The sequence below is a fragment of the Podarcis bocagei genome (genome assembly GCF_964188305.1).
Source record: "Podarcis bocagei genome assembly, chromosome: 2".
Lineage (NCBI taxonomy): Eukaryota > Metazoa > Chordata > Lepidosauria > Squamata > Lacertidae > Podarcis > Podarcis bocagei.
The window spans coordinates 112895825-112912300 of NC_138126.1; the positions used below are offsets into that span (position 1 = coordinate 112895825).

General features: G+C 45.5%; 1 protein-coding gene across 1 annotated transcript in view; it reads left to right on the top strand.

Moving 5' to 3' along the window:
• CRLF3 (cytokine receptor like factor 3) overlaps positions 1 to 14925 on the top strand; it is a 28623-nt gene extending 13698 nt beyond the window's left edge. The window contains exons 5-8 of the mRNA XM_081181465.1: positions 512 to 734; positions 1582 to 1714; positions 8667 to 8779; positions 10628 to 14925. Coding sequence (XP_081037591.1) covers positions 512 to 734; positions 1582 to 1714; positions 8667 to 8779; positions 10628 to 10887 — 729 coding nt within the window. The 3' untranslated portion in view covers positions 10888 to 14925. The remainder of the gene's footprint in view (positions 1 to 511; positions 735 to 1581; positions 1715 to 8666; positions 8780 to 10627) is intronic.
• Positions 14926 to 16476: the final 1551 nt, after the last annotated feature.

The following is a 16476-nucleotide window of genomic DNA, read 5'->3' on the forward strand; positions in this document are numbered from 1 at the left end:
ACCGACTCAAAATACAATTAAAACAGTTGGATCAGATAGTTTAAAGTTGAGTGGAATGCTTGTCTAAACTGGTTCTTGGAGCCCCCATACCTGTTTCTTTTTCTTTCCACAAAAATTACAAAGAGTGAGTTCAAATGAAACGTGCAAGCTAAGTCCCTTTTGCAAATCGAACATCAGTTTGCATAATTAACTGTACATTATTTTATTCAGAACACACAATTGAACTTTCTGGGCACCCAAATTTTCATTTATTTATTTGCTGCAGAATGCAGTTACCGCTGAGATTTTTCTCCTTTCGCTGCTGTGATATGAGAGCTTGTGTTGCCCTCCTTCCCCTTGGGAGAGGTTTCTTCAGGACTTCCTGACCCCTGTGACCCTGAGCCAGCAAAAATAACGTGTTGCTGCTTTGCAATATTACCTTGACAACGTTGCACTTTGGAGAGCTAGCAAGATAGTTGAATTGGAGGAAGATTAAAGGCAGTGTGTATCCAATAACTGGGCTCTGTTTCAGGTCGATGAGGACTTTGTGCCACAAGATTACAGGCTTCAGTATCGTAAGAGTACGGCCAGCCACTTTGAAGATGTGTATGTCGGCTCGGACACAGAATTCATAGTGCTCCATATTGATCCCAATGTTGATTACCAGTTCAGGGTTTGTGCACGAGGAGATGGCCGCCAAGAATGGAGCCCGTGGAGTGTTTCTCAGACTGGTCGTTCCACCTTGGTGCCCCACGGTATTATTCTTTGCATTTATTATTATTATTTACTATATCTATCCCGCCCATCTGACTAGATTGCGCCAGCCACTCTGGGCAGCTTCCAGCATATACAGAAACATAATCAAACATTAAAAACTTCCCAATACAGGGCTGCCTTCACATGTCTTCTAAAAGTCAGATAGTTGTTTATTTCCTTGACATCTGATGGGAGGGCGTTCCACAGGGCAGGCGCCACCACCAAGAAGGTCCTCTGCCTGTTTCCCTGTAACCTCACTTCTTGCAGTGAGGGAACCGCCAGAAGGCCATCGGAGCTGGACCTCAGTGTCTAGGCTGAACGATGGGGGTGGAGACTCTTCTTTAGGTATACTTGGCCAAGGCCGTTTAGGGCTTTAAAGGTCAGCACCAACACTTTGAATTGTGCTTTGAAATGTACTGGGAGCCAACGTAGGTCTTTCGGGTCATTATTAATATAATTACCATCTTGATGCCCAATTGATGCAAGGACTTGCAGAGGACTTCCCCCGACAGGACGTAGTTGGATCCTGTCCTTGGGCATTGATTCCAGCGGGACTTCTCTGTGAGTGGACGGATTTGGGTCCAGATGTAGGTGTGTTTAGGAACAGAGACTTGTCATCTTTGTAATGCTGCTGGTGTGGAGTCCCCCCCCCCCCCCGCCAATTTCAAAATAATGCAGTTTTCCCATTTTGGAGTGCAGACAAACGTTCTCTAAACATGAGAGCTGCAGCCCCTCTTTTCCCAGGTGGTGAGCAACATCCTGGGAAGGCTGTGTTGCATCGCACAGCAATCTTGCACCTCCAAGTGATGCGCACGTGCATGCTAGTTCCTATTTGCCCTTCCTTAGAATGGACGCCTGGCTTTGAAGGCTACAGCTTAAGCAGCCGAAGAAACATTGCGCTTCGAAATGATTCACAAGTGGGAGGGGTGCTGTACTCCAGGGCTCCAACCTACTATTGCGGTCAGACATTGACATTCCGGTAAGTCATTTTGCTTAGCTAACGTGCCACAGCATGTTTTCCCCAGCAGGATTTTGTCTGTGTGCTTGCATTTGTTTCTTTCTTCCTTGAGCATAGCTGTCAACCGTCCCTTATTTGGCGGGAAAGTCCCTTATCCCAGCGCTGTGTCCCGCTGCTGTCTCTTATTGATGATGTCCCTTGAATTTCCCAGGTTTCAAAGGAAGCAGCTCCTCTCCCTCCCTGTCTGCCGGCTAGGGAGGAGAGAGGCTCCAACTGTGTTGCTTGGCTGCGTTGCTCACCCAATAAGGAGTCTAAGAACGACTGGGGGGTGGAGCTTGCATGCCTTGTGCCGATCAAATCGGCCGCGTTACCGGGGGACTCGTCTTTGCTCAGCACTTCCCAGCGGAGAGGTGACGGTGGTTTTCCTTGCTGCATCCCCTTTGCCGGGTTGTTGCGCTGTGGGAACCATCGCTTGAGGCTTTGTTTGGCTGCTGGCTGGGCTTTCTGCCTTTGGCTTGGAGGGGCTCAGAAGTTGAACATACCCGTGTTCAGAAAACCCCTTATTTTGGCTGCGGATCCCTTATTTTCGAGGCTGCTGGTCCCTTATTTTCAAATCTGTAAGTTGACAGCTATGTCCTGGAGAGATCTGGCCACCTGTTGTCTTGACTCAGTTTGACGCATTGTCTGATTTTACCCAGCATTCCTAACTGTTGCCTTATTTTACCCAGCATTCCTTGAGCACAAAAGGGGCAAACCTGTAGCACCAAAGGCAGTGTTAGAAACTCAAGATATATAATCTAGGCACCATGTGTCTCCTTAAACCAAGGTTACAGTTGCCAAATTGGAATGTCTAGTTGCTTTTGGGGGGCAAGATGGCTCTAAAAGTCTTTTTTCTTTTCTTTTCCAAATGATGGACTGACTGATTGATTCTCAGTTAAACATCTGGCTAGATCAGATGACAGCCTTGAGCTAGGTTAAGAACTTTGAGGACTTAAAGAAGAAAAATAACTTTATCCAGGGACAGTCCACATATATATACTGGCCTGTTCCAACCTCTTTTTCTTAACGGTGACATGGATCATTCATAATGTGAGAATACTCTTCACAACTGTAAGTGGGGCAGTAGGGTGGGGTAAATGAAGACACGCTGTTGTTGTTTAGTCGTTTAGTCGTGTCCGACTCTTCGTGACCCCATGGACCAGAGCACGCCAGGCACTTCTGTCTTCCACTGCCTCCCGCAGTTTGGTCAAACTCATGCTGGTAGCTTTGAGAACAGTATCCAACCATCTCATCCTCTGTCGTCCCCTTCTCCTTGTGCCCTCCATCTTTCCCAACATCAGGGTCTTTTCCAGGGAGTCTTCTCTTCTCATGAGGTGGCCAAAGTATTGGAGCCTCAGCTTCAGGACCTGTCCTTCCAGTGAGCACTCAGGGCTGATTTCCTTCAGAATGGATAGGTTTGATCTTCTTGCAGTCCGTGGGACTCTCAAGAGTCTCCTCCAGCAGCATAATTCAAAAGCATCAATTCTTTGGCGATCAGTGAAGACACACTACAACAGTTAAATATAACGTTGTTCACAGCTCCTGCTCAGGCTGCATTTTGGTTCCTGAAATTCATTCCGATTGTGCAGATAAAATATAACTGGTAGAATTCTACAGCATGCAGTATTAGTGTGTGAAAACAGTCAAGATCCAAGGATCCCCAGGCATGCACCTCCAAATGGTGGAGAGCTAAGGTGCCATCCTGATCCCCAAGCATCTTTACTTGGTCACAAGTGGCCGCTAGTTAGGTGCAAAATGCGCCTGGCACTTAGCTAATTTCGAACACTGGCCAAGGGTTGGCGTGGATAAGGGGTTGCACGCCGCTGACCTTCAGAGATCCCTGACACTGCTGCTTCTCTTAAATAGTGATGCAGACTGGGGGCAGAGCAGAGGTGGGGCATCTGCAGCCCAGCTTTTCTCCTCGTTATTCTTTCCTTAGATTCCAAGACGGACCATACCCACCCACCCATCAGTCTTAATTCAAAGATATTTGAAGCCCACTGTGCCCTAAATTGTCCTGAGTGATCCCTTATCTAATTATTTCCTCCCTTGGCAGAGGAGCTTGCTCGTTCCACTGGAGCCGTTGCAAAGATTCCAGTTGCAGTTGCTGGTTCATTTGTGTCCAATATTTGCCACCTCCCCCTTAATTATAGATCCCACTATGCTACGGATGGCTGACTTCAGCGGAACCTCCCAGCGGGAGGAGGCTGCTCAGGCAACGTTGGCTTTCAGACTTAAACTTTCTAATTTGGGACAATGATGTTAGAAATCTTGGCACTGCTCCTGTCCCCAGGGCAATGCTGTTTGGGCCAAGGAAGGGACCCTGTGGAACTGCCCTGGTGCCAGTTGCTATTAGTAGGGTAAGAGACTTAGTCTCTGATTACACAGATGCTTAGCTTTAGGAAGCCTCATTCAATAGGCTTCCCACTCGCTCTAACCAGCTCCACATGGCCCTGGTAAGCTATTGGCAGAGGCCCTACATTGCATCCTCCTGCCTTCTCCAGCTAGGGGACGCAGGAGTGGACCTACTTGGCTGCTGCACCCAGGTCTCGAAACTGGGTGTGGCTGCCCTCCTCCCCTCTTGGCTTTCCGTCAGAGTGTCCACATTCCCACCCCCTGAGAGCACATAATGCAGCCGCCTTGCTGGAGCTGAGCTTAGTCTAGGTCTGTTCAGCGCCTGAATGGGCCATTATCTCGGAACCCCGCATAGCTTTGCTTTGAGTTCCACGATCAGAGAAAGGTGGGGTGTCGTTTTTCTTTCGTTTTTAAAATAATTGTTGTTGTTGTTTAGTCGTGTCTGACTCTTTGTGACCCCATGGACCAGAGCACGCCAGGCACTCCTGTCTTCCACTGCCTCCCGCAGTTTGGTCAGACTCATGTTTGTAGCTTCGAGAACACTATCCAACCATCTCGTCCTCTGTCGTCCCCTTCTCCTTGTGCCCTCCATCTTACCCAACATCAGGGTCTTTTCCAGGGAGTCTTCTCTTCTCATGAGCTGGCCAAAGTATTGGAGCCTCAGCTTCATGAACTCATGCTGGTAGCTTCGAGAACACTATCCAACCATCTCGTCCTCTGTCGTCCCCTTCTCCTTATGCCCTCCATCTTTCCCAACATCAGGGTCTTTTCCAGGGAGTCTTCTCATGAGGTGGCCAAAGTATTGGAGCCTCAGCTTCAGCATCTGTCCTTCCAATGAGCACTCAGGGCTGATTTCCTTCAGAATGGAGAGGTTTGATCTTCTTGCAGTCCATGGGACTCTCAAGAGTCTCCTCCAGCACCATAATTCAAAACCATCAATTCTTCGGCCTAACAACCTTAAAAATGAAGCAACCATTAAACACTGTAGGTATAAAATACCAGTTACTACTAAAGCCAAGAATAAAACAGGCTCAGAAGTGCAGCTGCCTCCCGCAGCTCTTGTAGCAGGGAGTTCCAAAGTTGTGGAGCCACTGCAGAAGAGTCGGTTTGCTTGTGTTCTCTTGTGGACGCCCATCTCACAGATTTAGACTGTTCCAAGTTAAATTTTTAATACAGTGGTACCTCGGGTTAAGAACTTAATTCGTTCCAGAGGTCCATTCTTAACCTGAAGCTGTTCTTAACCTGGAGCACCACTTTAGCTAATGGGGCCTCCTGCTGCCGCCGTGCCGCCGGAGCGCGAATTCTGTTCTCATCCTGAAGCAAAGTTCTTAACCCGAGGTAATGTTTCTGGGTTAGCGGAGTCTGTAACCTGAAGCGTCTGTAACCCAAGGTACCACTGTAGTAACCTTTTCATTTCCTAAGGGCGTTAATGGATTCATTTTCTTTTCCCTCATTTTTGTGTTTTCCCTCTTCCTACTGTTCCTTCCTTTCAATGGGAGTAGGAGAGGGCTGCTTTTAAAATGCATTTTGCTGCCGCGAGCTTCCCTGGACTCTTTTTAAACAGAAAAATGGGACAGAAATGTTTTCAAACCACACGCTGCCTCAGAGCTCTTTCACCCACAAGGCTCACTCTTTTTTATTATTCCTCCACGGATGCGTCTCTTGACTCAGGCATTGCTTTGACAGAGGTCTTTCTTCAGGGTGGTGTCAGTCATTTTGCAGCCCCCGCTGTTCCTCCGTCATGGACTGGTGCGTTTACCTGTCATGGACTCAGAGGAATGGTGGGAGGCATCAGCTGGGGAACCACCAGGGGAAGAAGGCTCAGAGCCCAGGGGTGGGGGTAGGACATTAATGAGTGGTCAGAGGGAGAAGAGGGGAAAGGCTAGGAAGAGGTAACAGGGCTTAGTGAGCTGGGAGAATCAGTGATGGAGAGAAGTCCAGAATCAGAGGCAGCTGCTGAAGCAGGAGACTAGGAGGAGGGAGGCCAAGAGGCAGCGCTGGGTCAGGATGGTGAGACACAGGGGTCTCCCACTCTTGCTTTGACAAGCTTCCCTCCCTGCTGGTATCCCAGAACCAGAAGAGGACTGAAACAGGAGGAGCGACAGCATGTAGGCGCAGTCTCTGATTGCTTGAGGGAAAGCCCTGGAGAGGAGGTGACTTAGATGGCTGTGGGGAGGTGGGGACTTTCAGCCTCGGCAACTGAATCATGGGGCAAGGCCTACTGGGGATGAGATGAGCTGCTGTGCTCATTTGGCTTGACACTCAGCCAAGGGTGAAATGTGAAGATTGTGTTTTTGCTAATAAAGGGTTAAGTTAGAATGGTGTGATTTATTGCCGGCCGGCTCTTTGACATCAACTGAGTTTCTAGAGCCATCATTCCCCAAACACAGTAGCGTTCCGTGTGCGAGTAGTTAATTAACTGAATGAAATGCTGTTGGGTCCATAGTTGCTCCCTGCCTCCCCCTCCCCACAACTTGGGAAGAAACCATAGGTCAGTCGTAGAGCATATGCCTCACATGCAGAAGCTCCCAGCATCTCCAGTTAAAAGGAACAGGTAATTAGAAAAAACCCTTCTCTGCCTGTGTTAGATCCTAGAGAGCTTCTGCAAGAGTAGACAATGCTGTCTGGTTTAAGCACCTCTGAGCCAATGGCTATAAATAGTTGCAGAAGTTTAAAATAATATTTTTTAAAAAAAAACCATTAAAAAAACCAACAACATTGGCTGACAAAATCTGATTGTAATTCTCGGGTTTACTTTTCCAAAGAGAGCTAGATTGTTTTCAGATGGAAGATACTTAGGTTTTCCCTACGCTGCCCCCCATTTTGCAATGCACATTTTTGGCTCTTGGGAGACAGGAAGGCTTGGTGGGAGTATTCGCAGTGCAATATGGCTACAAATTTGAGCTGTACTCAAAATGTCTTGACAGGCGTCTCATTATTACCCAACCTGTTCTTTAAAAAAAAAAAAAAAAGCAAGCAAAACAAATGTAATTTCCTCCTGAAAATTTCAAGCGATAATTATCTCTCAACACATGTTCCATATCCAGTTTGCTTTCATTGCTGGCTATAGGAAATTGCGTCATCTCTAAAATAAACTGGTGTGTTTTCTTTTATGTCTGCCACTATGATCAGTGTCTACAACTTCACTGGTATGTTTAACCGGCAAGAAGCAGGGCTGTAAATGTGCTCCTCTTCTTGCATAGGTCCAATCTGCAGGTGTTTTGTCTCATTGGTCAGGCAGATAACATTCTTCCATGAATGGTGGGGATTTTTTTGAAAGGGGAAAAAGAATGATGTCTTCCCCATTAATAACCCTCTGAACAAGGCATTGTTTTCACATAGCAGTGCGTATGACGCATTGATGAAATGGGAAGATAAATGGGTTATTTAACTTGAATCAGAATGAATACTAGACTAATTAAAACTTGAAAAACATTTTTCATAAAATAAAAAATAAACTGTCTAAAACTGTAAGAATACTAGAATATTAAAAAAGCACCTGTGCTTTTCTGCCTGGGGGTCTAGGAACATGATGTGGCCAAATATTGGGTTGTTTTTGTTTTGAGTATGTATTTGGTGTTTTTATATCGTCATTTTATCCTGAGAGCCACCCTAAGACCTGCGGATATAGTATATAGGGTTCATGGGATACGGGTGGCGTTGTTATCTAAACCACTGAGCCTCTTGGGCTTGCCGATCAGAAGGTCAGCGATTCAAATCCCCATGACAGGGTGAGCTTCCATTGCACTGCCCCAGTTCCTGCCAACCTAGCAGTTCGAAAGTGTGCCAAAAGTGTAAGTAGATAAATAAGTACCGCTGCGGCGGGAAGGTAAACGGCATTTCCGTGTGCTCTGGTTTCCGTCACGGTGTTCCATTGCACCAGAAGTGGTTTAGTCATGCTGGCCACATGACCCGGAAAGCTGTCTGTGGAAAAATGCCGGCTCCCTCAGCCTGAAAGTGAGATGAGTACCACAATCCCATAGTCGCCTTTGACTGGATTTAACCATCCAGGGGTCCTTTATCTTTTTTTTAAAATAGGGCAGTATACAAAATTTAATTTAATTAATTAATAAGTAATAATAATTTGTGTCTCTTTCCTAATGTGATCCCTCAGCACTTTGAATGTCATCTCTTTATCTGTGTGATGGTTCAACATTCTTAGATGTGCCTATATCCAAAATGGTACATGACCCATGAATCCATTCGATCAGCTTACACCCTGAGCTGTCGCAGTTTTGCCAGTTTACTTCAGTGCTGAATGAGTTGCACATAGTGTGGCTCCATGTGCTGAGAATGAATGGGCAAACCCTCACCTAGAGAGATTTTATGAATTGGTGTTTTTTTTTTGCTTTAGTTTGCTCCACTTTAACAAAGAGGCAGCCATTCCAACGAGCCACAGATTCAGCAATAAAGTTTCCTCTACCAATTTACTGCCGCTGAACTGAGGCAAATGTCAACGTCAACATTGTTGCCATAATTTTCAGGGTGTGGGTAATACCATAAGAAAGGTGCATTGTCATTGATAAAAACTGATACAGTTTATATTAATAGCACAAAATGCATCCAACTTTCTCCTCAGAATTGAAACAGTTGGTCAGCCGGACAAAAAAGACAGTATCGGTGTTTGTGTGGCGCAGCAGAATGGCGCTGATTCCCTGCAGAGAGATAAAGCAGTTTGCGTGAGCACCAACGGTGAGTTGCCCAAGAATTCACTTGCACACCTTTTTTTAAATGAAAAATAATCTGATTTATCCCAGATTTTGCCCTCTTCTGTCCTCTAATATAGTCTACAAATTCCAGAACTATATAAAACCTTAGAACTGTGAATTTCTTTATTTTTAGAACTTACTTGTTTTATTTTTATTTCGTAAAATTTATATCCTGCTTATGAAGGTGAAGCTTCAAGAATCTGGGAGCTATCGCCCAACCTGGTGACCTCCAAACAGCAACGGGAAATTTATAAGTCTCTCTTAAGGGCACAACCTTCTCCCAAGGCAGCTTCATTCAAATACAAAAGGCATAGGCAAACTCGGCCCTCCAGCTGTTTTGGGACTACAACTCCCATCATCCCTAGCTAACAGGACCAGTGGTCAGGGATGATGGGAATTGTAGTCCCAAAACATCTGGAGGGCCGAGTTTGCCTATGCCTGAAATACAGTACAGTAGTACCTCAGGTTAAGTACTTAATTCGTTCCAGAGGTCCGTTCTTAAACTGAAACGGGTGTTTTTAACCTGAAGCATCACTTTAGCCAATGGGGCCTCCTGCTGCTGCCGCGCCGCCGGAGCACGATTTCTGTTCTCATCCTGAAGCAAAGTTCTTAACCTGAAGCACTATTTCTGGGTTAGCGGAGTCTGTAACCTGAAGCGTATGTAACCTGAGGTACCACTGCATAACTTAGCTTTATATCCATAGCAGCGGCTCTCAGCTGGATCATGATGGAGGAGGTGTCCCTGGTTGTTGATAGCCTCAGCAGAAAGTGTGCCTATTTAACACACATTTAATTATCGCTGACTTTCATTTTTGCATCTCATTGGCATTCAAACACCCCCCCTTACAGTTTCCCCCATTATTTACCTGCCAACTAACATTTCACTTTGTGCATCGTGACAAAGCAGGACTGTGTCCACAGAAGCTTATGCCTTAATAAATGTTACAGCCGTGTTGGTCTGCCATAGTCAAAATAAAAAAATTCCTTCCAGTAGCACCTTAAAGACCAACCAAGTTAGTTCTTGGTATGAGCTTTCGTGTGCATGCACACTTCTTCAGATACCCTGAAGAAGTATCTGAAGAAGTGTGCATGCACACGAAAGCTCATACCAAGAACTAACTTAGTTGGTCTTTAAGGTGCTACTGGAAGGAATTTTTTTATTTTAACTTAATAAATGTATTCGTCATTAGGGTACTGCAGGACTCCAAGAGACTTAGCATGGCTAGCAGTCTGGAAATTTATAGTTACTTCAGGAAATCAACGCATTGTGGAGCAAAGGGTAGGGCTCTTGAGAACAAATTCAGTGGAACCTTGGTTCTCAAACTTAATCTGTCCCAGGAGTCTGTTTTATTCCCGAAACCATTCAAAAACCAAGGCGTGGCTTCCGATTGGCTGCAGGAGCCAAATACAGATGCCAAAAATATATATAATTTGGCATCTGTATTTGGCTTCTTCTTTGGTTTTAATTGGTATAAAATGGAAAGCTTAAAAAATAATAATAAACAAATAATAAAAATTGGACCGATTAACTAATGCTGATTTCTTGCTGGCCTAATAATATAATACTATATAATAATAATTTATTATTTATACCCCCCCCCCATCTGGCTGGGCTTCCCCAGCCACTCTGGGTGGCTTCCAAAAAAATATTAAAATACTGTAATACATCAAACACTAAAAGCTTCCCTAAATAAAAGCTTCCCTAATAACCTTTATAAAGTTGTTTGCAAGGCTGCAAAGGGGGATAGAATAGTCAGATCACAGTCCAGACGTTACTGGGTTTTCATGTCTAGTTCATGAAAGCTAATGTTTCTTGCCTTACCTGTTCCAGGTGCTGTCTTTGTAAACGGAAAAGAGATGACAAACCAGTTGCCTGCGGTTACTTCAGGATCAGCTGTGACATTTGACATAGAAGCTGTGAATTTAGGCCCTTCCAATAATAATAATGAAGGGGGGAACTTCAAACTCAGAGTGACAATTGGCTCCAACAACAGGGAAGTGGTCTTTGACTGGGTACTTGATCAGTCCTGCGGTTCTCTTTATTTTGGGTGTTCGTTCTCCTATCCAGGCTGGAAGGTGCTGGTGTTCTAACTTCTCCACCTCTGAAATGATGCCAATTGTTTTAAACTGCATCATTCCTCCAGTGGTTGGACTTGGTGATACAGCGATTAACTAGTGCAGGCTCTGAGTACACTGGTGTGAGTCTGTGCAGGAGGGAGCCCTCTTAACGCAACCTGCCGATGTGATAAACATTACTTGAACTATTTACTGTGTACAGTTTAAAATACTGATGGTGTGTTTAAGTAATCTGGGGTGGGGGTGGGGAGTAAGCCTTCACTGTTGCTATCAAATTTGTATTACTATTATTTTTATTATTATTAATTTTAAGGGAGGAAAAGCCAGAGTTGAACCTTTTGCTGTGCTCCTGTCTGTGTGGTTACGCTTAATGAACAGCCCAATTTTGCTAAAGTGCTGTTCTTTTGGCTCAGGGTTTATGGACCAAAGTTCCTTGTATGTTTATCCTATTCATCAGAGTACGGTACTGTAAACTGCTGCTGGGCAGACACTCAGCAAATGCTTCATTTTTGTCAGTTGAATACCAGGCATTAGTGTTTATTGAATCCTGCTCCCCCATTTACTGCAGCAAGCTGAAGTATTTGTTTCCCCATGTGCAGTACCTCGGTCTCATCTCTTTACCTCTGTGCCTTGGTTTTTATTCAAAAGTATTGTACAGGACGGAGAGATAAGCTTTCCAACAGTGAACATGCAGTGCCCAGTTGAGTGCCATTGAACGGCTGATATTTAACTTGGGCTTTATTATTACCTCCTGCTTCAGAAAGTGCCTCTACCAAGATGACGTCACATGTTCCCAGGGGAAATTCTATAGTAGGGGAGGCCAGCCTGTAGGGCAGATCCTGCCCAGGAAGCCATGTTGTAGCAGCAGCCTGTTAAGATCAGGAAATTTTGGTTACCTTCAAAAAGTGTCTCTTTTCCCTCTGGCTAAGGTACCATTGCAGGAAGATCTAGAGTGGTGGTTCTCAACCTGTGGGTCCCCAGATGTTGTTAGACTACAACTCCCATCATCCCTAGCTAGCCAGGCCAGAGCTTAGGGATGATGGGAGTTGTAGTCCAACATCTGGGGACCCACAGGTTGAGGACGGTTGATCTAGAGGCTCTGAGAGGGAACACACCATTTCTTGCAGTGGTGGCTCCCAAAAGGAAGAAGAGATTTTTTACAAGGGAAAAGAAGAAGTCCTGATCTAGGAGATCTCCCTCTCCTAGCCCAGTACTCCCATCAGGAAAAATGCTATTGAAAAGATCTCTGTCTCTCCCTCCCCGCCCTGTTTTTCTGCTAATCAGCAGAAGGGGAGGGTGTGTCTGATATATGGCTAGTGACTGTGTTGGCCACTTCTGGCACATGGCTGTCAGTGGGTTGACCTCAACAGCGTCCTTCTGCTGAAAGAATTAGGCTACCCTCATTCTGTAAGGAGGTTTTGTAGAACTTCTGAGCATTTGTGGGTGGGTGGGTGGGTGGGAATCTATAGTAGGTGGCAGTCAGAATTAACCAGCATTCTTATACATCGTTGCTTTGCCCTTTCTTACCCATCCGTGAGTTCAAAGAACAACTCTGCAATAACTTACTTAGGATAGCGTGCTACATGAATGATGCTGAAGTTAAGGTACCATGTAGACAAAGGTGTCTGTAAATGCATCATCTATCAGGGATTTTATTATTTTGCTGATGTAACAAGGTCAGTGCATAGACAGGGTAGTGATATTAAGAGGGAATAACTGCTGTGTGGCACAGTTGTGCACTCAATCAGGGTTTCCCAAACTTGGGTCTCCAGCTGTTTTTGGACAATTTCCATAATCTCTGAGCATTGCTTCTGCTAGCTAGAGATGGCGGAAGTTGTAGTCCCAACAGCACCTGGTCTAATGATAGTTTAGGCCAGGTGTGACCCTCCAGATGTTGTTGAATTACAAACCCCACTAGCCTTGGTCATTGGCCATACTTGCTGGGACTGATGTGGCTTCTAATTTAGGAAGCTCTGGAAGGCCAAAGGTTTCTCTCCCCCCCTCCACCCTTTGTTTAGGCAAATTCAACCGTGCAAGTGACGTGAATGCCCTTTTTTCATGTTTAAAATACAGTACAGACCAGTATTACTTGCAGACATGTCCTGTCACAAACTGTAGCTGTTCAGTGCCAGCCAGAGGCTGCTTACCACAGCATCCTGTTAGGGACAAACAAAGTAAGACGTTGTTGATGAAAAACAGGAAAACACCTTTCTGCATATCCCAGCTGCTCTAGGGCTGCGTTGATGCCGAGACCTCAGGTGCTGGCACAAGAGCTCCAGTGACCTTAAACTGGAGCCTAAGAGGGTCGCAATATCTCCTTGCTGCACCAAGTTAGCGCCTCTCCCCTGTCCTGAAGCCTTAAGGCAATTACTAGTGGGGAATCTTTGTCCCTCCAGATGTTGCTAACTACAACTCCCATTAGCACTAGCAAGCATAGCAAATGTCCCGGAATGATGGGAGTTTTAGTTCAGAGGGATAAAGGTTCATCCACCTTCGCTGTAGCCCAACAGCTCTGCGGAACAGAGGCTGTTGACATTTTGCAAGCGAAAGGCTCCCCCCGACACTCCCTTGGCCTCAAAGTAAAAAGCTGGGGTTTGTCGTGTTCTCTTGTGCCACATGCCAGTATATTTCCCTTGCACTCAGGCAAGCAGCCTGCCTTACTCATGTTAACGCAGGTGGCATCGTAGAATTGGGAGTGACCCCCCTCCCTGAGGATCATCTAGTCCAACTCTCCGCAACGCAGGAATTAAGGCATGAGCTACAATTAGAGCAATTCTAAGAATTAGGCAATATAGTAAAATCTAATGTAAGCTAGCAGAGCTCTGCAAACTTTAAATGGAGCAAACAACAACACTGTATGAGATGTTAAAGGTGGCTAACTCCCCTTCCCCTCCAGATCTGTTTCCTAAACCTCCCATAAGATTTTGAGGACGCATTGGATGATCAGGCCAATGCTGTCGGATGTCACCCTGCTGTTACGTAGAAAAATGTGACAGCAAAGACCAATTCACATTTAGCTGTCAAGTGTGTGTACATGAGATATATACACTGGAGGGTGGGAATCCTCTTCCTCTCGAACAGCCTTTCTCAACCTGTGGGTCCCTAGATGGTGTTGGACTACAACTCCCATCACCCCTAGCTAGCAAGGCCAGAGCTCAGGGATGATGGGAGTTGTAGTCCAACATCTGGGGACCCACAGGTTGAGAACCGCTGCACTAGAATGTGTTATAAATGAACTGGAGCTTGTAAATGTGCCTCTGACCAGGAGGCGGCTGTGCTGCCTTCCACAAAGGCACACATGGGGGGAATTGTGGCCTGCCATATGCTGTTGGGGCTACAGCTCCCATCATTCCTGACCGCTGCCTGTGCTGCCTGGGGCTGACGGGAGTTGAGAAGTCCATGCATGCGCAGTGCTTGGTTCATAGAAAACTTGTAGACAGAACTGGGTAGCTGAAGTTGCTCAGCGTCACTCCTGCAACAGTAGCTTCCAACCCTGTTTTCCCAAATGAGGAAGAGGCAAAGGGCAAGCTAGCCATTGGCCCCATAAATAAATGTTTTACCAGTTCTGGTGCTTTCATTTAGCCCGAATGCCTTTCCTCCATTGACTGACTCGTCACATATTGGGGGGGGGGGTTACCCGGGATTGATAATCCTTTGTGGTGGGGGAGAGAGCATGTGTGAATGAGTTGTATTTGGGAACAGCAGCACTGTGCAAAAAATATTGGTTTGAAAACTTACCAATAAAGGTGATACGAGGACCCAAAGGCTCGATGGAGATTAAAGGCACCTAGCAATTGACCAGTGATAAACTGCTTCGCTAGTGAAAAATATATGTAAAAGGGAAAGGTTCCCAATACATTTGCAATATTTTTGTACTTTAACAATACCTTACAAGTATTTGGTCCTTTGGAAGACATTTTACCCATACAGTGTTAAGGTAAAACTTGGAGACAATGTTGGGAAGGAAATGTGTTTATAAAACTTGTATCTATTTACCTCAGCATACGTACTTTGTATTATGACTTTTTAATAAAAGTTTGTCCATCTGCTTGACTAGTGTTATTCCATTAATATTGACTCACTATACACTGGTGGTGCTGTGGTCTAAACCACTGAGCCTCTTGGGCTTGCCGATCGGAAGGTCGGCGGTTCGAACCCCCACGTCGGGGTGAGCTCCCATTGCTCTGTCCCAGCTCCTGCCAACCTAGCAGTTTGAAAGCATGCCAGTGCAAGTAGATAAATAGGTACCACTGTAGTGGGAAGGTAAACTGCATTTCCGTGTGCTCTGGCTTCCATCTCTGTGTTCCATTGTGCCAGAAGTGGTTTAGTCATGCTGGCCACATGACCCGGAAAGTTGTCTGTGGACAAACGCCGGCTCCCTCGGCCTGAAGCGAGATGAGCACCACACCCCCTAGTCACTTTTGACTGGACTTAACCATCCAGGGCTCCTTTACTTTTTCAAAGAATTTGTCATCTTGAGCACAACATGGATTAATTTGAGAATATTTCAGATCAGCCATTTTAGAATGACACCCCATAGCTGTCATTGACTGGACTTAACCGTCTAGGGGTCTTTTACCTTACCTTTACCTTACTATATTCATCCCACCTTTTCTACAAAAGACCTAAAGGTGGCAAACATGGCTTCCCTACTCCTTCTCAACCTAATTTCCTTTTTATCCTCCCGAAAAACAAAGTGGGTAAGGTTACACCCAGTGTGGTTTACCACAATGCTACTCAAAAGTGGCGGCCCACAGGCCACTGCCTGCCTGAATGTCATCAGCTCCTACTTGACAGTGACTCCACCACATCCCAGACCAGGTGGGACCCCTCAGGGACCAAATACGGTATTGGGGGAGGGGAGTTGCCAGACTACCACATCCAATAGCTTGAGAAGCCCTTCCTTAGCAGAAATTGGCCTGGTTTTGATACATCATTAATTCTTTTGCCTGGAGCGTGTATATGTCTAAGGTGGGGGACTGTGACAATGTTCCTTCTCCTCCCATAAGAGAAAAAGGGGCCACTTTTTGAATATTTCTCCATCTCAACAGCCTCCTACATGTTCCAATTAGTATTTAGAGTGCTGGAGACATTTAAATACTGCACACTCAAAGGGAGAGAAAAAAATAGAGGTGTCATGAATCAATTTTTATTTGACCCATTTTGATTTAGTCACCAATCTAGCAGCCGCATTCTGGATTAGTTATAGTTTCCAAGGCAGCTTCAAAGGTAAACCCACGTAGAGCGCATTGCAGTAGTGCAAGTGGAAGATAACCAGAGCATGTGCCATGACTAAAGGATTTCAGGCTCAAGAGATACAGTCCTCATTTCATGCAGGTAAAAAGGGAAAATAAACAGAAGTTACTTCATTTCAAGAAACATATAATGCACAAATTAATGCATAGAGAACTGTCCATATCAGGCTGCAGATCACAATACCTGTTCCAAATTCAAAAATTCGATATGCCTGGTTCCAAGTCAGAATCAATCTCTCTCTCTCTCTCTCTCTCTCTCTCTCTCTCTCTCTCTCTCTCACACACACACACACACACACACACCTTACCTGGTTGCACCTTTAAAAAAGCAATAGCACACCTCAGAAGA